This window comes from Hemibagrus wyckioides, linkage group LG22 (assembly GCF_019097595.1).
Source record: "Hemibagrus wyckioides isolate EC202008001 linkage group LG22, SWU_Hwy_1.0, whole genome shotgun sequence".
Taxonomy (NCBI): Eukaryota; Metazoa; Chordata; class Actinopteri; order Siluriformes; family Bagridae; genus Hemibagrus; species Hemibagrus wyckioides.
The window spans coordinates 19,573,174-19,596,463 of NC_080731.1; the positions used below are offsets into that span (position 1 = coordinate 19,573,174).

Here is a 23,290-nt window from a genome sequence, read left to right on the forward strand (position 1 = left end):
AGTTTTAACATCAGATTAAAATCCTCTTTATCACATCACTGGAACTCTACTGCCTCCTACTGGTTCATTCCTGAATTATAATAAACACTCAGAAATAAAGCCTGAGACATGTATGCACTTCATTTATATTTATTTATTGTACTTGTATTTATTAGAGTCCCATAAATAAAAAGGAAACTTTAGCCTCCTGCAATAATAAAAAGTTAAAATCTGTTGCCTTTGGATCAAACATCTTCATTTCTAACTCTGTATGAAATCATCATCTGATACTGAATGACTTTTATATTTATGTAAAAAAGCAGTCCCATGACTTTAATGTAAAAAAGGTTCCTTTATCTATCAGACTATACAGGAATATAAACAATATAAAGATAAAAAAGATCTAATGTGCAAACCCAAAATGAATAAAATAGATCATGTTGTAAATGTGAGGCATTTATGGTTCAGGTGTATGATTTAAAAACACGCTGTTTGGACCAAACCTTTACTAAACACTGCTATTTGTTACCTGGGCCTCATTTCTGGAGGGATTTCTGTGTGTTTGTTGTAATATTTCACCATAAATAACCCAGAACATCATGAAAACCTTCTCTCACCCTCCAGAGCAGCAAACACAAGAAAAAATGAGCAAATATTTATTCATCATTTATAAAAATCTGTTGTCTTTGGCATTTCTTTACTGCAGCTTCATGACGATGTCATACATCCTTTTTTATGATCACTGAATAACATCCAGATGTTCTCCAGACAGATCCCTGAGAAAGAATGCTGTACATGACATCACTTAGGTATATAATAAACATGGTTTATTTTTCTAGTCTGTATGAAGTGACTTGAGGTGGACGTCCTCTCTGTTTGGTCCAGTTCTGCTCATGGTCTGCTTCCTGTCTCCTGATCTGTGTCTGTGTGACATCATGACTAGAGCTGGTGTAGATGATCACTCCAGGGTTTGTGGAGATGTAGGAGAAGTGGATGAAGGTGTTCTGCAGTGATTGTGAGAACATTTGGAGCTCGTTGCTTGAGTCCAGATCTAGTTTGAGTTGAAACTGTTTCTGTTCTTCAGCGGCTCCGTCATCTCCACCACATGCTCTCTGGAGCCTCTGTTCAGCTCCATTACACGAGGAACCACAGTGGACCAGCGATCTGTAACACACACACACACACAAACAGACACACACACACACACACTCAGAAGATTAGAGTCTAATACTGTGTCTAAGATATCTTGTGTGTGTGTGTGTGTGTGTGTGTGTGTGCCCCACCTCGTCGTAATCGTCTTGTGCTGCCTTGTTCATTTTGCTCTTTTTGTCCAGGATCTTCATTAATAATTCCCAGATTATGGTTCCAGTCTGACCACTTCACCTCGTCCACTCTGGAGGAAAATGTCAACACGCACACACACACACACACACACACACTTTCTATCATTATGAGAACAATTCATTAATATAATCATAATAATAATACATTTATTTGTGGGCACCTTTCAAACTCTCAAGGTCACCTTACAAAGATAAATTTAAAACACAGCATAATGTAAAAGATACAAATAGACAACAGAATAATAGAGTAAAATATTTAAAAATAAAGTAATAAAAGAAAATAATGAACGAGTGAAGTTCAGATATAAAATGCAGTTCTAAACATGTAAGTTTTGAGTCTGGATTTAAAGATTGTCAGAGAGTCTATACTTCTGATGTCAGCAGGAAGACTGTTCCAAAGGCGGGGTGCAGAGCAACTGAATGCTCTTAGCTTCATGGTGGACAGTGGAGCTGCTGGTGTGGTGAGCTGGCTAGCAGAAGAGGATCTGAGTGTACGGGAAGGTGTGTATAATTGGAGAAGGTCAGACAGTTATGGTGGAGCAAGATTATGAAGAGCCTTGACAGTGAATAGCAGAATTTTGTAATCAATACGGAACATCACAGGAAGCCAGTGAAGCTGGTGAAGAACTGGTGTGATATGATCAATAGGAGAAGTTCGAGTAATAATGCTTCTTGAGTTCTGTACCAGTTGAAGTTTATGAAGAATTTCTGAAGGCTATCCAAAAAGAACGGAGCTACAGTAATCTAAACATGATGTAACAAGGGCATGGACTAAAATGGCAGTACTGTGCTGTGTCATGATTGGGTGGAGGAGATTAATATTGCGGAGGTGAAAGTATGCAGACCGAGTAACATTATTAACATGAGCCTCTAAGGAAAGTGTGCTATCAAGGATGACACCCAAACTCTTTACCTGAGGAGAAGGAAGAACAATGGAATTGTCAATATTTATTGAAAAACTATCAACTTTGGCTAAGGTGGACTTAGAGCTAACGAGAAGAACTGTTTTATTGTTATTCATTTGAAGAAAGTTGCAAGAAAACCAAGATTTAATTTCATTTAAACAAGCTGAAAGAACAGCGGGAGGAAGCGTGGAAGTAGGCTTTGTGGACAGGTAGAGCTGTGTATCATCCGCATAAGAATGAAGATTAATATTGTGTTTAAGATATTTCCAAGAGGAAGGAGAAAGATAAATAAAAGAGGGCCTAATACGGAACCTTGGGGAACACCTCTAGTGACAGGAGATGACTGAGATCTAAAATTTCTAAGTTGAACAAACTATGAACCGTGGAAAAGATATAATTTAAAGCAGTCGTGACATATGCCAGAGATGCCAAGAGAGGAGGAGAATGTTGTGGGAAAATAAGAATTGTTAATAGACCAGAATCTGCTGCCATTAGAAGATCGTTTGTGATTTTTATAACCGCTGTCTCAGTATTATGAGATGGACGAAAACCAGACCGAAATTCTTCAAACAGATTGTTGGTAGTTAAATCTGACCTGCAACTATTTTTTCTAGTATTTTGGATAAAAATGGTAAATTCAAGATAGGATGAAAATTATTAAGGTTATTGGGGCCCACACCAGGTTTTTTAAGTATAGGTGTTATTGCAGCAATTTTAAGGGATGATGGAACATGACCAGAACTCAGGGGTGAATGTATAATGTTGGTTATTAAGGTGGATAAAGAAGGCAATCAGGTTTTTACTAAATAGGTTGGGAGAGGATCTAACTGACTAGTTGAAGGTTTGGATTCATGAATAATTTGTGATACTTCAGCAATAGGTGGCAGTTTAAAACTAGATAATGAAGAAGCCTAAGGTGTAAGAAGAGAAATGGAAAACAAAGAAGAAGAGGTGTTCAGAGAGGTCAGGTGATGATGAATATTGTCAATTTTAACTCTAAAAATGTCATCAAATGATCACATTGAGCAGTTGAGTAAAGGTGAGGTGGGAGAGTATCCATCGGCTGTAGTAACCTGTTAAAGGTTGAGAAAAGTACTCTTGTATTACCTGCACCTGACTTAATCAAGTTAGAATAGTAGATAGATTTTGCAGTAGAAATAACTTCCTTATATTAAAGCAGATGGTTGTGATACATTTGTTTATGAACAGTAAGTCCAGGTTCCAATTAACGACCTTTAGCTTTAAGCTGATAGAGCTCAGGTGTGTACCATGGTGCAGAATGAGTAAAAGAGACAGTCTGGGTTTTCAGAGGAGCAAGAGCATTGAGAAGGCTATGAAGACCACTGTTGTAGTGGAAGACAAGGTCATCAGTGGTGAGTAAATCCTCCTTTAAAATGGAGGAAAGAAACTGAACATGACTGTTTTAGTTGGGATAAAGTAAAACTGATACTGAAAGATATCAGCACGTGATCAGAGAACGGAAGATGAACTGAAGAACAGTCACGAGGCACAAGGCCAGAACAGCAAATCAAGTCCAGAATATGTCCTTTCGAATGAGTCGGGAAATCCATGAATTGCTGGAGCCCAAAACTATCCAGACAAGATAAAAAGTCCCTGGTGAGAACATTGGTGGTACCGTCCATATGTATAATAAAATCTCCCAACAATAATATATATGGAGTAAATGCACTTTAATGAGTAAGAAATTTCTAATTTAATTAGAAAGTCGGTGTTCGGCTTAGGTGGGCAATATATAGCAGCAACAATCATAGGGGGACAAGTTGGTCCTGTCAGTCTAGATACTATGGTTTCAAATGAGGGAAACACCGGTACTGACACAGACGAGACTTTCCACTTCTATCGATAATCTATTGCAAGACCTCCATCTCTTCCAGAGGGGCGGGGTTGATAGATGTAAACAAACACAGGAGGAATAGATTCATTCAATTGTGAAAAAAGTCAAGTTTACGGTCCATCAGGAGGTTTTGAACAAGATGACCGTTGTTCGTAAGGGAGCGGATGTTGATTAAGCCAAAGTTAATATTGGTGTTGTCGTGTTTGACAGTGTCAGTAGCTGACCTGGCTAGGCTAGCAAAAACACAGTGGTTAACTTCCCGACCAGTGTTTCTTAAGGGGTGACGAATTGAAGACCAGAAAGATTTTATAGTCTTGGAATCATCATAGTGAAAACTCCTACGGGACCCACAGTGGATTTATTTCCGATGAGGATGATGAACAATGTCCAAGTGAAGTTGTAAAGCCGGTGGCAGCTCCGACAGGTGGAACCGTAGTTGCAGGAGCTCAGCCGCAGAATATTGAATTACTGCTGTCAATGGATGAAATATGAGAGACAATGCAGTCCAAACGAGCACGGTCCACACAAACGGCTTATTAATTTCAGGGAATAAACATGAACCGGCGTATGCTTTCTCGCAGTGGCAGCGATAAATGTAACAGGAACCAACAAACAGGTAATCCAAACACAGGCACTATAGGCAGGGATAGGCACTAAAGGCAGATCTTCAACTAATAAAATAGGACATATTAGTCCAAAGCCACATTAAAAAAAACAATAAAAGAATAAAACGCGCCTCTGGAGAACAGCGGCAGCTAACGGCGCCAGCGTTCACTCTACCGGAAGTAATTAGTCATTAGACTAATCATAACTCTAGCTGATTCATGCTCTGCTAAATTCTCTTGTGAGGACCAGGTGAAGATAACTGACATCTTTATCAGGACATTCTAGTCACCTGAAGCACCAGCGTTTGTCAGGCGTCCCGTCCCAGTTCTTGCCCACGGTCACCATTTCACCCACACGGAACTTTCTGCGCAGACACACGGGTAAAGAACGCTCGATGTCCAGGATGGTTGTAGCCCACTGAGGATCACACAGAGAAACCGTGTCCAGATTGAGACAAATTTGTGAGTAAGGTTTCTAGATTCTCCTTTGGTCAGAGTTTACCTGCAGCTTCCAGATCTTTTTGCTCTGTTTGGACACCTTGGTGACGGTCTGACCCATCAGTGCGATCAGCATGTTGAGCAGGAGCACGAAGGACAGGACGATGTACGTGACGGCGAGGATGAGGCAGACGGCCGGGTACTGCATCCCCTGGAGCATCTCTTCCAGGTTCCCCAGGCCGATGGTCAGCTTGAACAGGTCCAGCAGAACGGTGCTGAAAGCCTCCGTGTCTCGACAGTAAGACTTTTTTGTGATGTCCCAGATGGTGTTTGTGCTGTTGGGGGGACACGGGTTGAGCAGAGACACCAGAGCTGATAGACGAGAGAAACGTCAAGAAAATATGAGAGTTTTTTCTGTGATAAATAACTGTATTATTTATTACTCACACGTGCAGTATTGTATAATTATATAATTATTATCCTTTACCTGAGGCGTAGCCGATCATGAAGAGGACGTAGACCAGCAGGAAGCGGAACAGATCTTTAAACAGAATCTACACAAAACAATAAAACACACAATGAGGAACAAGAACAACATTCCTGAATAACAACGACCTATTATTAATGATTTACTGTAATATATGTAGTATTTCTACAGAACACAGTTATTAGTCACTTATTATGAGTATGGTGTGTTTAGTGTGTGTGTGTGTGTGCGAGTGTGTGTGTGTACCTTCTGGATCATGATGCTGTATGTACCAGTGAGTTTGAAGCCTCTGGTGAAATAAAGTGTGTTCATCCATCCTAACACCAGCGCACACACCATCACCATCACATAGGCCTGCACTCCGGCCAGGTACAGAGCCGCCGTCACCAGCACTAGCACAGAGTACACAAAGCTGCACACACACACACACACACACATCATAAAGTGTGTATATTTGTATATATATATACATTTACATATACATATACATACATGTATATGTAAATGTATATGTAATGTAATATAATGTATTGTAATGTAATGTACTGTAATATATATATATATATATGTAAATATCTGTGTGTGTGTGTGTGTGTGTGTTTGAATCTTACTAGAGAAATTGAAATGATCCGTCGATAAATAAAGAGCTCACTGCTGGACATTTCTTCAGAAACAGATCCTTTATCTGAAAAATAGAAAGAAATTTCAGTAGGGTTGCACGATTATGACAAAAATCATAATTGTTGATTATTCCCTTGAAATTGTAATTGCGATTATTACTTACGATTATCACAATTGACATTAAATGGTGTTTTGAATAGCTTTATCGCATTGTTTGAAGCAACTGTATTTTATATAAAAATTTAAAAAAGCTGAAAACATTCTTCCTGAAAAACTTCTATTACTTAAGACTCAAATGTCCACTATACACTGCTTTGGTTTCTTTAAATAAAAAAAATTAAAATAGGTATTATTTATAAAAAATATATAAAAAAAATATATATGCATGGTATAAATAATGTTATACTAAAGACAAAATTCATTTATGAATCTAGAGTAAGTAATTGCGGGGGGGTGACATAGGTGTATTTTAAACCCCGCACTGGAAACTGTATTAATCTGCACCATGTCTTTTACAGTGAAATGTGTAATGGCTTCAGTTATCTCCATTAGCCCTGGAGAAGCTGCCGGATACGGAGAAGTACAAAACCACGAGGTCGTGATGGGAGTGTGTGTTGCAGTTCTCACATGGCTTGTTGCTTTTTTTCACGTTAAAACACTGGTCATATTGCACTCTGTGTCTGAAATTTAAATGACTGAATTAATTCATGGTGTTGCCCGATGGTGCAGAAACACACTATAGCATGCCGCTCGACATCATCGCTAGTGAATCCAAAATAATTCCACACCACAGATAAAGCATTTCTGTTCAGTTCTAATTCTTGATTCTTCTCAGCAACACTTTGCAAACTATCTGATGTTTCTGTATCAGCGCACATGATCAGATAGACACGCGCAAGTGGATAATCAGGGCGTTGATAAGGACACGCCTACAGACTATTACGTAGGTCTATTAAAGTCTTTATTCTCCCCTCACAACTTAACATGCAATAAACACCCCTTAAACACGCAGAATAATACAGTCGATTTTTTTTGTAATCGCCGCTTTGAACGATTACGTAATCGTGGAATCTGTAATCGTAATCTCCATTAGAAAATCCTTTAATTGTGCAGCCCTAAATTCCAGTAGCAGATCTAAATCGATGGATCAGTCATGATGTGTGTCAGAACATCAGGACTAAGATCAGGACATTACTCAGAAACTCACTTTAAGGACACATTTTCTCTGTATTTTATAGTGGAATGTGTAATCATCATGAGTTCAGGGATGGGAATGTTTAGTGAGTCTGGTTCTTCTCACAGTTTCCTCCTCATGAAGTCTTGCCACCGTCACCTCTAACTTGGCCATTAGGGAGGAACTAAAGTCTATAACCTAAGATTTCTTGTAAGTATGTGTGTGTGTGTGTGTGTGTGTGTGTGTTTGAGAGACTCACATTACTTAGGAAGAAAAACAGTCCAGAGCCGAGGGTGATGAGTTCTCCTGCCAGACGCAGTTTATCTCCCGTCGTTACGTATGGATACGGAGGCTGAGGAGGGATTTTAAGTGTTAACACACACGCACACACACACACAGAATTGTGAACACGTAGTGTGTTTGTGTTGATGGTGCTCACTGTGCTTCCTGAAGGACGGTAGAAGGCGACGATTGTGAAGATGATCATGGTGATGAGGTACGACACCACGCTGATGTAAAACGTCATGGAGGCAAATTTCTCCCACTTTGCCCTCAGCAGCTCATTAACCGGCTCCACAGCCAACATCTCATGACGGTTCTGCACAAGCAATATCATCACACGTGGACGTGAGTATACATGATGTTGTATATCCCAGAATTCCTTGCTTTTTGCCACTTTATCTGTCCCAGTGTCTTGATTTTAATTTCAGACAACATGATGTTCTGTGTTCTTTGCACCTAATTCTTTAAATTTAATTAAAGGGGCTTGATCTTTTGACTGTTCCCTATTTCTGGGGGTCACCACAGCACACCATCCTGATCCACAAATTTGATTATTGCCACAGGTTGTTACACTGAATGTCCCCTTACACAGATCTGCCCAGTTTATATGGGCTTGAGACCAACACTGGGAGAGCATGGTCCTGTATGGGATGGTTCATACAGGATGGTTCAAACCACTAATCCCCTAATTGTACAGAGTATAGACTTTTGTATGATGAGTATAAATACTTAGTGTCCTCATGCTATTATCTCTATAAATGTGCTATAAACATGAAACTAGCTGGATTTCTGTTTGTCTGTCGCCCTCATGTCATCAGTTACCTCGATCCTGCTGTTATAGACGAGGATCTCCAGCACAGAGACGTCCTCGCCGCATGTGTCGAGGTAGGACAGGTCATACAGAGACGAGTACACCGGACCATACGCCCAGTCCTTAAACTTCCTGCACAGGTGACGCACCTCATCATCTTTGATTTCTCTCCGAATGATGTGCTGAAAAACCTGCAACAGAGAAACATCCCACTCATCGACTGCTGTGAACTCTTTATTAATACTAAACATCCCCTCTAAAGCTGTATCTCACCTACTATACTATACTATACACCACTCACTATACTGTTGTCTTTTATACGTTCCTATGTGTATTTATGAGCACAGATATTAAGCACATTAATGCCACAGCTGATGCACTTCTCCCAGCTCTCACCCCGATCTTGCCGAGTTTGGCGGCCATCATGAGCGGTGACATGCCGTCGTTGTTGAGCACCTGCTCCAGGTTGCACTCTGGGTAAAGTTTAGCACTTTTGATGAGCAGCAGGTCGTACATCTTAGTGACGAAGCGAGTGTTTTCACGTGTGTTGTCAGCCACGTGGACGAGAGCGTGCAGGACCGTGTTGCCACGTGAGTCCTGACGCCGCAAGTCTGCTTTCTTGTGGCTGTTCTCAATCAGGTAGTGCACCAAGGCAGGCTGGTTAGTGCAGCTGGCCAGAGAGAGAGGGAGCTCACCTGGACACACACACACACATACAAACACACACACACACACACAAGCTTCTTCTGTGAGTTAACTGGCTCATGTTGGCTAACACTCAGGTCTAGCTTTATAGACAAAATTTTTGATGAAGTTTTAAATTTTTTGAGAACATTTTTAAGAACTTCAGACAGCCAATTTGGTGATAAAATCTGGTGTGGAGCTTGTACAATAAACCTCTCCTGTCTTCTTCCTGATCCGATTTTCACATTTCACACAAGTTGTACTAACACACTTTCACCAGCAGGAGGCAGCAAACACGGTGAAGTTCCTAACAGAAGCACCTTTCACACGGAGCTGGATTTATTTAGAAGTCACACTGCTCCTGAAAGACTGAACTGTGCTCCTGCCATAAGGGTGGAGCTCCTAAAACATCCTCTTCTTCACTCTCCAATAAGTGACCTAATAACATGCTGTAAAAACTCCTCCTCACTCACTACAGCTCTGCCATCTCTCCGTTCCTGCAGGTTTCACTGCTTGGGTCATTAACACACTCCTGCTCGAGTGGCTTGAATTATTTTCCCAGAATTCCTGAATTAAAGTTCTTGTCTCAGTCTGATCATTACCATCACACACAGATGAATAAAACATGTGTACCTCCACTCCTACATCTCCATCATGTTTTTTCCTCTTTTTTTCCCCTCTTCCTCAAAAGCAATGCCGACGTTCCTCATAAACGGAGAAGTGAAGCTGGAGGTTTACAAAACGCGTCACTCACCGAAGTAAAAATATCCTCCCTCATCTCGGGGCTGGAAGAATCGTCCACGAGCCTGAGCGTGAACATCAGCTTCCTTCTCCACCAGCAGCTCAGTGTAGTGTTTACAGCGTCGCTCGATGGCGATGTGCAGTGCCGTCTGACCTGCAGCACACACACACACACACACACACACACACTGTAAACAAATTAAATAAACAACATCTTTACATTCGACTGAAAGATAATACTAAATATCATATGACCAGAGATCTGGAGACACAGCAGCCTTCAACCACTGCTCCATATCCACTATATAACTGCTGCTTTAAAAATAAAAGGCTTTGCAATGCATTCTGGGTAAGTTCTATTTCCCTATATTGATGACCATACAGACTTCATGTGGATGAAGACCAAAAAAACAATTTTTCCTCTTTCTTGAACTTCTCTGTTTAGAAGACCTTCTCCTGTCTGAAAACGGAGCTGTTGCCATAGTAACAAGTCTGCATTAGAATGATTACAGTAATATAAACCCGTGGATGTGAAGCTGCACCACCCTCAGAGCTGCTGAGATAGAGAATTAATCAACACCTTCTCTTCTGACCAATCAGGATTCTGAAGTAGACTGGTCACATACTCTCTCTAAAACTGAATGAATGGAATCTCAAAAAGGGAAGTGACATCATCAGACTGGGTGTGTCTCTTGGAATCTCTGGGGTTCTGAGCCCGACAGGAGCACCATGAAACACACAGACGTGTGTGTGTGTGTTTGTGTGTGTGCTGTTTAGATTAGTGCAGGGTGGAGACTAACGACAACACAGCAGCTCTTTCACAAACCCACAAACCACACACACACACACACACACACATTTCAGGAACAGAATGCCAGTGTGGTGTTTATAGAGGAACGCCTTTAAATTCTCACGAGAAAGGCTTCACCCTGAACACTACAGTGATGCTGATTAGAGTTCTGATTGGTCAGAAGGTGTTGATTAATTCTCTCTAACTGTAGTGAAGCTCTGACTGTAGTGAAGCCGTTGACTGAGTGAGGAATTCAGTAAGGAGCCGTAGGTGTGGCCTGGGCAGCTGTCAGTCTCAGTGAAGGGGGCGTGGCTACATTCCTGCTTCCATATTAGTTAGAAGTGTTATATTATATATTATAAGTTTTGTGTCTCCAGTTCCATGTGCCCTCTCTCTCTCTCTCTCTCTCTCCTCACCCCGGTAGTAGAGGTCTCTGAAGGGCGTGTTGACGAACTCGTGCAGGTTCCCCGTCTGCTCAGCGACGTCCAGCAACAGCGGGATGGTGTCGTTCCTCCTGCCATATAAATTCAGCAGAGCTTTCAGCAGACACGTTTTCCCTGTGGACGGCTCTACACACAAACATCAGTAAGTTAAATTAAGTAGCCTTTATTTATCACATATACATTAGTTTCCTCACATATCCCATCCTTGGGGGATTTGGGGTCAGGGCACAGGGTCAGCCATGATGCAGGAGCAAGGTGAGTTAATGGCCTTAGGCCTCAAGGGCCTAACAGTGGCAGCTTGACAGTGCTGGGGCTTGAACCCTGATCTTCTTATAAACAACCCAGAGCCTTAACCACTTCAGCTACCACTGCCCCAATCATCATCAGTTTATTTTACTCTGTGAGATTACAGACATCTTTTCAGATCCCATATATATTTTCCCCTAAACTGTATAACTTCCATATAATTTAGAATGATATTTGATCACATTATACAATGATCTTCAATCTATAAACCAATAGATTTTCTTTTCACGTCATCAATTGGCATGTTCCAGAAAGCATCCTTGAACCTTTCTCAGACCGAGCGTGAAGTGATTCTTCTGCTTAACTTCATGAGGGGCGTCCTAACATCTGGTCTAAAAGGTCAGACTGGAGCCTCCACTGTTTGCTCTTCCAGGCCGGGATGAATGTGAGAGAATTCTGAGCAGAGAGAGACACTTGGCTGTGATTTCTCACTCCACTCTGAGAAGTTCCCACAGTCCTTCCAGGCAGGAAGCAGTGCTTTAATGGGACGTAGTCAGTGATAGCAGATTTCCTCGTTCTGATATAAAGCACAGACTGAATCGGGAGTGAAAGGGACAGAGATAAGACAGGATGATATTTCCTGCTAACGGGAATACTACAGGTCCGTATCTTATCAAGCTAAACATGCAAAAAAAAGCTCAGTGTTGCTGATGACGATAATGAAATTTATAAATAATTATTTGTTCTTCCCACGTCAGCTTTAAGACCACAAACAGTTAATTTCTTTACTTCCTCTCTCCTCCATACTCCATATTTTCCCCACATTTTCCTGCTTCCTGTTTCTGTTCCTGCTCTAAACCCTCTGGGTCATCTCAGTATGTAAACCTATCAGCCATATTTAGCTAATTTTTTGCCCTTCAGGTCACTGTGTAGGTGTGTTAACACTGATTAATGTCCAGCTTCACCTCTGAACTCCTCATCCGTCAGTCTCTTGTTGCTGCTCTGCAGAAACTCCAGCAGTCCATCCAGAGCATCGGGATCTGCTCGAGATACAGCGTCGAACAGCAGAGTGCGATTAAACACCTTCGGAGCCCTCGGAGGGTTCGAGCTGGCCTCATCGCAGGACGCCATGTTCTCTGTGTTCCTGTGAGAGAAGAACACACTGTGATCCTGTGAACATTAATTATCAGATGTGGAACTTCAGAAACAAAAAATGAATACTTCCTAAATCCAGTGCTCTGAAACAGTTCATGTAATTCATAATCATGGTCAGTTCAGAGAGTGAGGCCTGAAACTAACAGCTTCCTCTTTCAGTAAATTAGAATTTAGTCCCTCGGGGAATTTGCTGCAGCCTTTCTCAACATTTGTGATGCTTTTTGTGCTGAGATTTATATTTTCTAACTAGACAACTGGCAGAAGACATGAAAAGTCTTTTTACAGTCTCAAACAGACGCTCATCACTGAACAGCTTCTTCAATAAACCTGTGTATGAGGAGGAAAATACACACAGCTAAACTGTATAAACATTACCTCAAGAGCTAGCCAGGAAACAACAACATGGACCGCACCTATAGCATAAATACAGCAGTGTAGCTCTAGCGATCCTGAACAGTGGCTTATTCACTGGTCTTACACAGTAAAGTGTAGCTCCAACCCTGCTGCTGGAGATCCAGCACCTCTACACACCACCATACACATCATACTGCTGTCTTGCCTTCTTATCATGGTCAGCTACAAAAAAAAACCCCACAGTTTGTCTTCTACATCAACATTCTGTTTCTAACACCTTTTCTTCCTCCTCACCCTCGAGCAAGCTTCTTCTTGCGCCATTTTTGATTACTGGCTGCGCGACACGTGCCGTAGTGGAACAGCGAGTCCATGGGAGCCTGTTTAGGGCCTGTGTTCCCTGGGGACTCATAGATGGTGGATTCCAGCAGGTCCATGGGGTTGCCGATGCCCTTCTTGAAGGCTCCCTGGAACTTGTTGCGAAGATTGGGCTTGGTCTCTGTTCGTGTAGCAGGAGGAAGCCCGCTCTCCTCAGCGTCCAGGAGGCCGGCCACTGACGAGAGAGGGAAGGCTGCGTCTTTGTCCCCTGAAGCATCCTGAGTGGGAGAGCTGTGTGTGCTGGAAATGGGGTCAGTCTCAGCTCTGACCAGGCGACAACGCTTTAATAACGTGGAGGAAGCCTAGAAAGAAGACATGCAAATAAAGCTAATTATATAATGCTGCTGTAAAAGTCACACAGAGGCTTTCTTACAGCTTCACAGCGAAATAAACAGGTTTATCAAAACTAACATGTCTTAAGAGAGACTGAAGAGATAAGAGGAGTAGGATTGAAATATCAGGAAACAGGGATGGGGTATGGAAGCAGAGGAAATAAGCAGATACTGAAGACAGAGAAAACAGGAAGTAAAAGTTCTTCATTATTCCTGGGTTCATGGAAACGTTCCCATAGTGGAATCTTGCCTCAAATTCTCCACTTTTCCTACTGCTTTGTTTTCCACTTCCCCTTGCTTCCCACTTCTCCAGTTTTCCCCACTTGTTTTTCCCACATTCCACATGAATAAAATATCTTGGATTCTTGTTTTAAAAGTTTTCTGACTGGCTACAGAATGATGGCATGACTCTGAGACTCGTAGGAGTGTAAATAAAGATCTTCATCTCTCAGTGTCCTTGTGAGCTAGGAACATATTCTTCAGGTTCTCCAGTAAAGGACTAGAGATTACATATAAAACATTCAGTCTTACTTTAGCCAATACTTCACAGTCTTTAATTCCCAGGAGACATGTGGGTAAAGATGCAGAACCACCAAGACAGGATTCTAAAGTTGTTTTTAAAAAGAGATCCCTGTTTCTCTTGGAACACACACACACACACACACACACACTGTTCCTTACCTCATTCATCCCTCAGGTAGTATGCTCCTGCCAAAGTTCACCTTGAAGTGGTTGGGCTGAAGGGAGGAGGCTCCTAGTCCTGGACTAAACTGGAAAAACAGCAAACGTCAATCAGGTACAAGCTGAAGCTTTTTTTTGCTGCATGAACACACCACTGCTTATGTTCACTCTGAAACGACAGAATAATTAGGAAACTTTTCGGGCCAGTTGTCTGAGACAAAGTCTGACTCCATTCCATCCACAGCCCTGGACATTGTGCTTATTTTAGATGCCCTTTTTTCCTATTCCACTGCTGATTGGTCAGAAGGTGTTGATTAATTGGCTATGACAGAAGCTCTGACAGAGACAGTTAATAAACATGTATGGAAGGAGTCTCCAGTGTCAGCACTTTTAATTTATGCTGTTATACACCAACCAGGCATAATGTTATATAATGACCACCTGTCTAACATTGTGTTGGTCCCCCTTTTGCTGCCAAAACAGCCCTGACCCGTCACGTGGTACTGACACTGTGTACTCTGACACCTTTCTATCAGAACCAGGATTAACTTCTTCAGCAGTTTGAGCAACAGTAGCTCGTCTGTTGGATCGGATCACACAGTCCAGCTTTCCCTCCCCATGTGTATCAGTGAGCCTTGACCGCCCGTGACCCTGCCACCGGTTCACCACTGTTCCTTCCTTGGACCTCTTTTGATAGATACTGACCACTGCAGACCGGGAACATCCCACAAGAGCTGCAGTTTTGGAGATGCTCTGATCCAGTGGTCTAGCCATCACAATTTCCCACATGAAAGCAGAAATTCCCCTTTACGCAACGTTTAACACAATAGTGCTGCATCATCGAAACTCTACCTCTCTTACAGCATTAGCAGTGAATCACTCTCGCGCCCAGCATCCAAACTTCCCTGCCGCTTAAGCTCCTTTTTCTGAGGCTCCGACTTCCTGGACAAGTCCTGACTCATCCCAGCATTCCTATTCTCTTCCCAGTTTCCCAAACAATCACAAAGGCCTCCAGAGATAACACAATAACTGTCTCACTGGGCAAACTGTGTCCTGCTAATCCTGTGGCTTTAAAAGCTGGAGCTGTTATTGGGAATATCTGAGAGTCTTGTCGGAGCTTGTCGACAGCCGTTCTCACCGGTTAACCATGGGAGCCTGTTTAACAAGTGCACTTAAAAAAAAAAATATGGGAGGTGGGGTCGGGGGAGTAAATCTGATCATATCCTGTTACAGTAACAGGATATCCATTTATTTAACTTCATTCTAATGTTATACAGTTACACACTTTTTTAAACATGTTCATATATTATTATATTATATTATCTCTCTCATGCTTTACTAAATAGCTTCACTTTCCTCTGAGCTCAGAGGCAGGAGAGCTGAACTTCTTGCCCTCAGGAGAAATGTGTACTAGGAATTGTGCTAGGTTTTGTTTGTCGCTGAGCTGCTAGAACGTCGCCAACAACAAGAACTAACTTGTTTTATGGACTTTCCACTATAAACATGATGATTCTGTAATAAAGACAAGATGCTGATCTTTCCTTCAGCACAATAACTACATTCAACACTGAAGTTCTGCTTGCTAAGTAAACCCAAAATCTCCTTCTAACTCCTCGCAGGACGTGTTGAACCTCAAAACCTGAAATGATTCACCAGATTAATAAACATTTAGATCATCAGAAACTCAGTAGACATACCAGCAAATCCAGCTGCTCCTGAACTGAAGGTAGAGTTCGTGTGACTGCTGACCCACACCTCACTTCCTGTCTGTGATCGATATGAGACACTTCTACAGATTGGGTACATTTACATTAAAACACTGTGAACTTTTTTGATTTAGTAATTTCTCCTGATTGATGTTAAATATTTGCGGTTTATAAAATTACTGTTATTCTTGTTGCTCTCGTTGATCCCGAGGTGTGGTGGTGTTGAAGTCCTGTTATAAATGACCGTGTTGAGAGCGTCAGTATATAGCAGGAAGCTTGTAGATAATAAGAGAACATTATTCTTGCTGGGGGACAGAACAGACTTCCTCTGGCTTTCACACCTCAGCCCTGATCAGGTTCATGTCCAATCAGAGATCAGACAGTGGTCATGTAGCTCAGATGAAGCATGAAGACTGACATGGAGGAAATAAAAAAAGCGTCTCATTACGCTCTGGTGGTTGAAAGTGACAAACATCATGGCGTGAGAAATATTTAGAAATACTGCAGTTGTGATTCTCAAACCTCGCATTAGTAATTAATTAATTAATTAATTTAAAAAAGCCTGACCTTTAAACATTTAAATGGTTTAGATTTATACAAATTATTAATGAATTATTAATGAATATAAATAAGCAAAACTGAACAAACATCGAAAATATTCAAAAATTAAAATAAATAAATGAATAAATAAATAAATAAAAACATTTAAATAAATAAATAAATAAATAAATAAATAAATAATCAGGTTGGTAGACTGGGGTTTAATTCTATACTCATCACTGAAAGACTGTCATGAGTTCAGGAGTGCTGTTAAGCCTTAACCCCCACCACTCAGCCCTCAATACTCAATTTAACTATTAATAATCACTAAAGTCTGATGTCTGATCTAACACACTTTACTAATCCCCAGAGTTCGACTCCATGATCATCACATCATCATACTGGGAGCCACTAAAACTCTAATGGTGAATAATAAACGCTTTCCAAGTCCCAGTGTTTGGATCATGTGAGCATCACTCATGCCTGTTAATAAAGTGTTACGTTGATGAGAACAAATAACACACACACACACACACACACACACGTTCAGGAACGGGTTAAAGGAGTGTATTTGCATATCACAGCCTTAATTTACATTTATTTACATCAGCTTTTGTAGCAACGACTTCCAAACGTGAGCCTGTGCCACCTTCAGTAGCTTTATAAACTAGTAATAACATTTTGTACAAGTTCTAGTTTGTTATAGCTGTAGGATGTGGTGTTATTTATAAACATCTCATTGAAAGACCTTTCTTGCCCTAGTCAGATCTCTTTTCCAGCCTTATTCGCCTCTCTTCACTGTTATAATCAGCTCTAATCTTCTGGGATTTGTGTTCCTTCAGCCTCAAACACTGACTAGGCCAGAAAAAATGTCTACAGACTACGCTAGGTGAGAGAAAATAACAGCTCTTAAGTTAAGTTGTCTTTGTTCATCACATATACATTACTCCACAGTGAAGCTCTTTCTTTGCATATCCCATCCTTGGGGTTGGGGTCAGAGCACAGGGTCAACCATGATGCAGTGCCCCTGGAGCAGGGTGGGTTGGGTAGCAGCTTGATTCCGATCCTTCGGTCAACGACCCAGAGCCACCGCACACTTACCAAGTGCTGATCAGAAACAAACGTTTTTTTAACAGAGAGGGATTTTGATACGATGAAAACAATCAGGTCTTTTACCTACAGCTGTACAGAACAGCTTCAGTTCCCTGAAGTGAAACAAAAAACACTTCTCCACTCCGTCTGAGCTAATTCATGTAGCTCGCTAATGCTATTCAGTTCACTTCAAAAAGAGTGTTTTTGTTTTGTTTTGAGGGCAGCATGGTGGTTAGTGGTTAGCACTGTTGCCTCACAGCGTGAAGGTCCCGGGTTCGAACAGGCAGGGGCCTTTCTGTGTGGAGTTTGCATGTTCTCCCCGTGCCTGCGTGGGTTTACTCCAGGTACTCCGGTTTCCTCCCACATTCCAAAAACATGTACTTTAGGTTGACTGGTGATTCTAAATTGCCCATAGGAGTGTGTGTGTGGCTGTCTATATGTGGCCCAGGGTGTACCCCTGCCTTTCATCCAATGTGTGCTGGGATAGCCTCCAGCAGATCCCCATGACCCTAATTAGGAATAAAGCGGGTATAGGAGATGGATAGATGTTTTGTTGTTTTGAACATAGCAGTATGATCTATGAAGTGTTTATAGATGTTGATGTATGTAGAAGTGTAATATTTAGATCTAGATATGTGGTATATTCTTTAAACTGGTTATAAATGATGTAAATATGCATCATTTTTTGTTTCTAATTCTTGTTATTGTGTGTCAAGACACTTGGCGATAAAGTTTCTTTATCTTTACAACACTAATATTACATTTTTACCACAGAATTGTCCACAGATGTGTTAATTAACCTAGTAGTGTGAATGATAATCATTAATCTACTATAGAACAAGGACAAATCAGTAGAAGTAGAAGGTCCAGCATTCCTGAACACGAGCAGATTTAAAGTGATGTCCTGCAGAAAGATGCCACGAGGTCTGCTGTGCCTCTCAGGGTGCTTAGAGTAAGTGGTGTTTCCTGTCAAAGCGTGTTGTGAAACCCTGAGCCAGACTGAAGAACATCGTCGTGTGTGATGTGCGAGTCTCTGTGGTTTGTGTTAGTGGTCAGATTCATGTCTTGTGAAACTGTGACCTACATTCGAGCACATTTGGAAATTGTCTGTCTTTGTTACATGTAGAGTGTAGAGTCCTGTGTGTTTGAGGGCATGTTTTTATATCTTCATGAGGACCAAATGACCTCAGAAGAATGGTCTGTGAACTGACCATTTTGCTGGGCAAGGACTGAGAGAGAGAGAGAGAGAGAGAGAGAGAGAGATGTTGTTCATCACCCTAACCTCTTTGTTTCTTACAAATAAGACAAATGAAGGACAGAGTGTTATTTACACACAACAGCAGACCCCGTGTGAAGGAAGTGTGGAGTGCGCGAGGAGGGAGAGAAAGTCCCCGGATGGGACACTCGGCATACCTCAGGTACCTTTGTTTACAAACTAATCCTATTCTAAATTATTGCTATAAACTTCACATAAAGACATTGAATTACTTAATACGCCTCTGAACACAACTTCCTGCAGAAAATGAAACAAACAAACAAACAAAAAAAGAAAGTAAACGAAAGAAAACAGAACTTACCTGTCGAGCTGGGAGCTGAATGAAACCTGCGCGCGCGCACGATCGATCACAGATAGAGAGAAAACACAAACGCCAAAAAATCCTCGAGAGTTGAATAGAATTCCGGTAAATCCAGGGTAATGGCGACTCTGTGTCCTCCAGAAGGTCAGTCTGGAGGCTCTGTGGTTCCTGGAGCTGGTGATGAAGCCTCGGGAGCCACAGGCGCGGGGTGGCACTTTCACCGCCCTTCACATGAACACTGCCTTAACACCGTTCTCTACACTGGAGTCTCTCACACACACACACACACACACACACACACACACACACAATTTTTCAGTGAGTGATTAATGTAACGTAATTACATCACAAAGGGAAATATAAGGAAATATTCTCCACCTCAAGCCTATTTTTAATATCCAGTCACCATGCTGAGTTTATATTTATATATTTATATATTCACACTTTATAAAGAATTAATAAAACATTATTACAACACTGCAGTACAAATGCAGTACAGTGCATTAAACTTCACAATGTGAGCAGAGAAAATGAAAGCAATCATTACATTAAAAACAGATTTAAATGTCAAATCAGGTGTAACTTGATTTCCTGATAAAGCTAATGACATTGTTTAAGAAAGAGACATGTATTAACACATCTGGAACAGATCAAATGTCCCATTTATGGAGGATATGATAAAGCTATTGGATTCCTGAATCCCTGAACCTGGTTTTATTGTTGTTCCCAGGAATCTGTTCGGTATAATATTTGCTGAAAACCTTATTTCAGGCCTATTTACTAACATCTACACCTTCATATACACTTTAACATAAATCAGCATGCCTCAAGCTTCATATCCCACTGACTGCAGGAGAGTTAAAAACTCCCACTCTTTCTCTTTCATATTGAATCATCACATGAGTTCCTGATCCTGATGCATACCTCTAGACTGAGGTTTAGGGATGAGGTCAGGAGAATTCACTGAGGTCAGAGGAGACGTTGTGTCCAGTGGGAGATTTGCTTATAGTTGTAGAGATATTTTCACTCCTGTTGAAGTGAGTCCACTTGTCCAGCTGGATTTATTCCTTTTTATTTAAGGTTATTACTTCTGAAAGCTTGTATCTTTGTATGTCCTGAGCTTGACCATGCACCAGGGTCTGTCTTTAACCAAACTGACTCGGGTCTTGCTACTGACATAAGTTTTTATTCTTTTCTTTCTGTATCTATCTATATTATAAAATTGACATAAAAATGAAAAGATTTGCCTTTATTTGGTGATCTGGGGAAAATAATCTGATTCACATAACCAGAATTGCCCTCAGTTTGGGTCATCCTGTGGTGCAACAGATCAGCTATAACACCATGGTGAACCAGTGTGACGTGACCTCCCTGGACTCCACCTGTACTGGTGAATAAAGACGAACCTGCTCTGGTCAATAGATTTAGAGCAGAGAAATCAATCTGTGACCTCACTGTCAGATTTTAAAAAGGTCGTACATAGCATCTGACCAGTAGTGACCGTGTTAATATATGTGTAACAAGTAGGACGTTTATCCTACATTTTAAGGCAAATACAGCCGCTTTTATCACAATATATATATTTTTTTATCCTGCAGCGCCCTCTTGTGTTCATCTGAGGATCTGTTTTTAAAAAATAAACTGTAGATTATAGACCTAAGAATGATTACATAGTGGACAAGAATGAGTTACAAACACCTTTATTGTGCATCGTTATTAACTCATTCATATAAACGTCACATTATCCTCTCTCTCTCACACACACACACACACACACACACACCCCAAACAGTCCTAAATCCTGTTAAAACTTAACACCAAATTGAAATGAAATCACATTAAACAGACCCAAACTACAGAAAGCGGAAGAAAAACATTAAAACGTGTCAAAGTTCTGCAAAATTCTATCGTCTTTCATCACTTTCTTTCTGCTTTCCTTCATTACTATTTTAAACACAGCTTTAACAACAGAACACACACATTCTTCTATCACTCAGCAGAGGCACCAACAATCTCTACACCTTCCTTCCAAGCTTTATTCTCTCTATAATAATCTATAATAGCCTCAAATATTTTCTCATATGTCTGTGCTTTAAACAGTAAAGGAGAGCTGCAGTCTTACTGCCCCTGGGGCTGAAATCATGACTAATGGATAATCAACCTGTGAGTTGGTCTCATAATGTGAAGCGAGGGTCATGTAACCAGACCATCTTCTGCTTAATCCTGCCTCTAATCTCACAGGTTTTAATTTATATATTGTTTATGTTGATTAACTCTAGGACTCTGTTCTGAAGTATAATAAACTCTTTATTATAAATATAACTTCATGTCTGTTAATAGGATAGAAATCATTTATAAGGAAACTTCACTGAGATTCTACCAGGTGTCCATTTGCCCTGACTCGTTACTGCTATAGACACTGAACACATCACTGATATTCACACAGCAGTGTCCAGAATAAGAGTCAGCACTCTCCAGCCGGACCAGCCACACGTCCAGTACAGAACAGGAAATAACCAAGAAACGAGAGGACTCAGAGAAACCCTGAGAGAGACGTGCCCCAATCAGAATGCAGATCAGTCTGACGAGAGCCAATGAGGAGGCAGGAGCGCAGCTCAGGCTTTGTACTCCAGCTCGGCGTTCATCTTGGTGTACATCTCGTAGATGGCGTCGATGGTGGTGGTGAAGTTGACCAGAAACTGGCGTACTTTGTCCAGGCAGTCCTCCTCTTTAACATCACGCCCTTTAGACAGCGCCTTCAGGAAATCCGACTTGTACGGCGCAGCGTACAGCGCAGCCTAGAGGAAGACGTGGGAAATGTTTACCACAGCAATTTACTTCATACTTCAATCAACCTTCTATCCTATCTCACTGTGTGATACGGAGTCATTGTGTAAGTCTTACTTTGAAGAGTTTTTGCACAAACCAGCTGTGGTATTTTCTCAGAGAGATCTCGTAGGCTTTGGTGACGTTGACGCGGATCAAGTTGGGATTGTTCTCGTCTTTCTCACCGTCCACTAAACTCTGCAGCAGGACCTGAATGAAGCGCAGCCCCCTGAAAGCATGAAGGACACACATGGTCATCTGTGAGAGCTTCTACAAATACTATATAACGAATGGGAGAGACAGAGCTGTAACAGGAATAGGAACGGGAAAACTGTCCGGAATGGGAATAGTGATGAGGAACAGATGTGGGAACAAGAGCAGGAGTAGGAATGGGGAAACTCTCTGGAGCAGGTATGGGGATTAAAACAGGACCAGAAACAGAGACATGGGAAAAAGAAGAGAAAAACGAACGAGATATTTAAGAGAAACGGGAACAGGAAGAGGAAAAAGAATAAGATATTGAAGAGAAATGGGAACGGGAACAGGAATAGGAGACTGGAATGGGAACATGAAGCAGAAAGAGAATAAAAAACAGGAATAGTCAAAAATAAGTCTACTTTCTCTTATATAAAGTCTCTGAGCATGTTCCTGATAAAAATCTAAATACTAATATTACTGTTGAATACTTCAGACCTTTTGAGCCACATGAGAGAGAGTGTAGCTCCCACTCTGGGCCACTCGGCCGTGTACATCTCCTTCTCAGCCTCCAGGATCTGCTGCAGCGTCCGATATCGACTCGGGTTGCTGTCGTACACGGCCTTGATTTTCTTAAAAGGAAAAAAAAACATCACACACGGAGTAATAAACACAGTGAAGCCCATTGTCCGGTGTCTAAAAGCCGAAATACACTTACAGTTATGTTTCCTGCGATGTCGGCTTTAATGGGGGCGAAAACGGTGGGGCCCAGGCAATCTGCACAGAGACGAAAACACATGCTAACGTTTCAGTGATCATCAGGCACCGATACTCGCTGTTAAAACATCCAGCAAGCTAACACAAGGCCATGATGCTGCCGCCACCGTGCTTCACGCTGCTTTAACTATTACACTGTGTAAGGAAATGCTTGCTAACGTTCTGTACGTTTCACATTTAAGTTAACTCTCGACTTTAAAATGAACAACGCTCAGCCTCAGGAACCTCTCCGCCGCTAATCTTTGAGATTTGTTCTGAACTCTGACTGACCTTCGG

General features: G+C 41.4%; 3 protein-coding genes across 8 annotated transcripts in view; 1 reads left to right on the forward strand and 2 right to left on the reverse strand.

Annotated features, from left to right (window-relative positions):
- trpv4 (transient receptor potential cation channel, subfamily V, member 4) lies at positions 1 to 19,468 on the reverse strand. Of its 6 annotated transcripts, none has more exons than XM_058375134.1 (19): positions 19,217 to 19,468; positions 16,188 to 16,420; positions 15,999 to 16,068; positions 14,302 to 14,390; positions 13,208 to 13,590; positions 12,370 to 12,548; positions 11,132 to 11,284; positions 9,939 to 10,079; positions 8,897 to 9,195; positions 8,512 to 8,691; positions 7,847 to 8,005; positions 7,667 to 7,759; positions 6,224 to 6,297; positions 5,859 to 6,024; positions 5,613 to 5,679; positions 5,190 to 5,497; positions 4,978 to 5,105; positions 1,263 to 1,372; positions 1 to 1,143 (listed from the first exon to the last, which is right to left on the reverse strand). In XM_058375134.1, the coding sequence occupies exons 4-19, from the start codon at positions 14,308 to 14,310 to the stop codon at positions 1,031 to 1,033; spliced, it is 2,562 nt and encodes an 853-aa protein (XP_058231117.1). In that variant the 5' UTR covers positions 14,311 to 14,390; positions 15,999 to 16,068; positions 16,188 to 16,420; positions 19,217 to 19,468; the 3' UTR covers positions 1 to 1,030. The 6 variants fall into 6 exon arrangements, with proteins under 6 accessions (XP_058231117.1, XP_058231115.1, XP_058231119.1 ...); XM_058375132.1 differs by having other exon boundaries at positions 15,999 to 16,090; XM_058375136.1 differs by lacking the exons at positions 15,999 to 16,068; positions 16,188 to 16,420 and having other exon boundaries at positions 14,302 to 14,385.
- Positions 18,681 to 23,290, forward strand: part of tchp (trichoplein, keratin filament binding) — a 13,538-nt gene continuing 8,928 nt past the window's right edge. The window contains exon 1 of the mRNA XM_058375148.1: positions 18,681 to 19,057. The gene's annotated coding sequence lies outside the window, so the exon portion shown is untranslated. The remainder of the gene's footprint in view (positions 19,058 to 23,290) is intronic.
- gltpa (glycolipid transfer protein a) overlaps positions 20,914 to 23,290 on the reverse strand; it is a 5,326-nt gene continuing 2,949 nt past the window's right edge. Inside the window, exons 2-5 of the mRNA XM_058375172.1 lie at positions 22,956 to 23,014; positions 22,736 to 22,869; positions 22,121 to 22,271; positions 20,914 to 22,014 (exon numbers count right to left, since the gene is read on the reverse strand). Coding sequence (XP_058231155.1) covers positions 21,832 to 22,014; positions 22,121 to 22,271; positions 22,736 to 22,869; positions 22,956 to 23,014 — 527 coding nt within the window. The 3' untranslated portion in view covers positions 20,914 to 21,831. The remainder of the gene's footprint in view (positions 22,015 to 22,120; positions 22,272 to 22,735; positions 22,870 to 22,955; positions 23,015 to 23,290) is intronic.

Coding starts and splice junctions, on each gene's coding strand:
- trpv4 (XM_058375136.1), bottom strand. Junction 12,549..13,207: donor AAGAAGAAGCTTGCTCGAGG/GTGAGGAGGAAG, acceptor CTTCTCTCACAG/GAACACAGAGAACATGGCGT. Junction 8,006..8,511: donor TCTATAACAGCAGGATCGAG/GTAACTGATGAC, acceptor TTGCTTGTGCAG/AACCGTCATGAGATGTTGGC.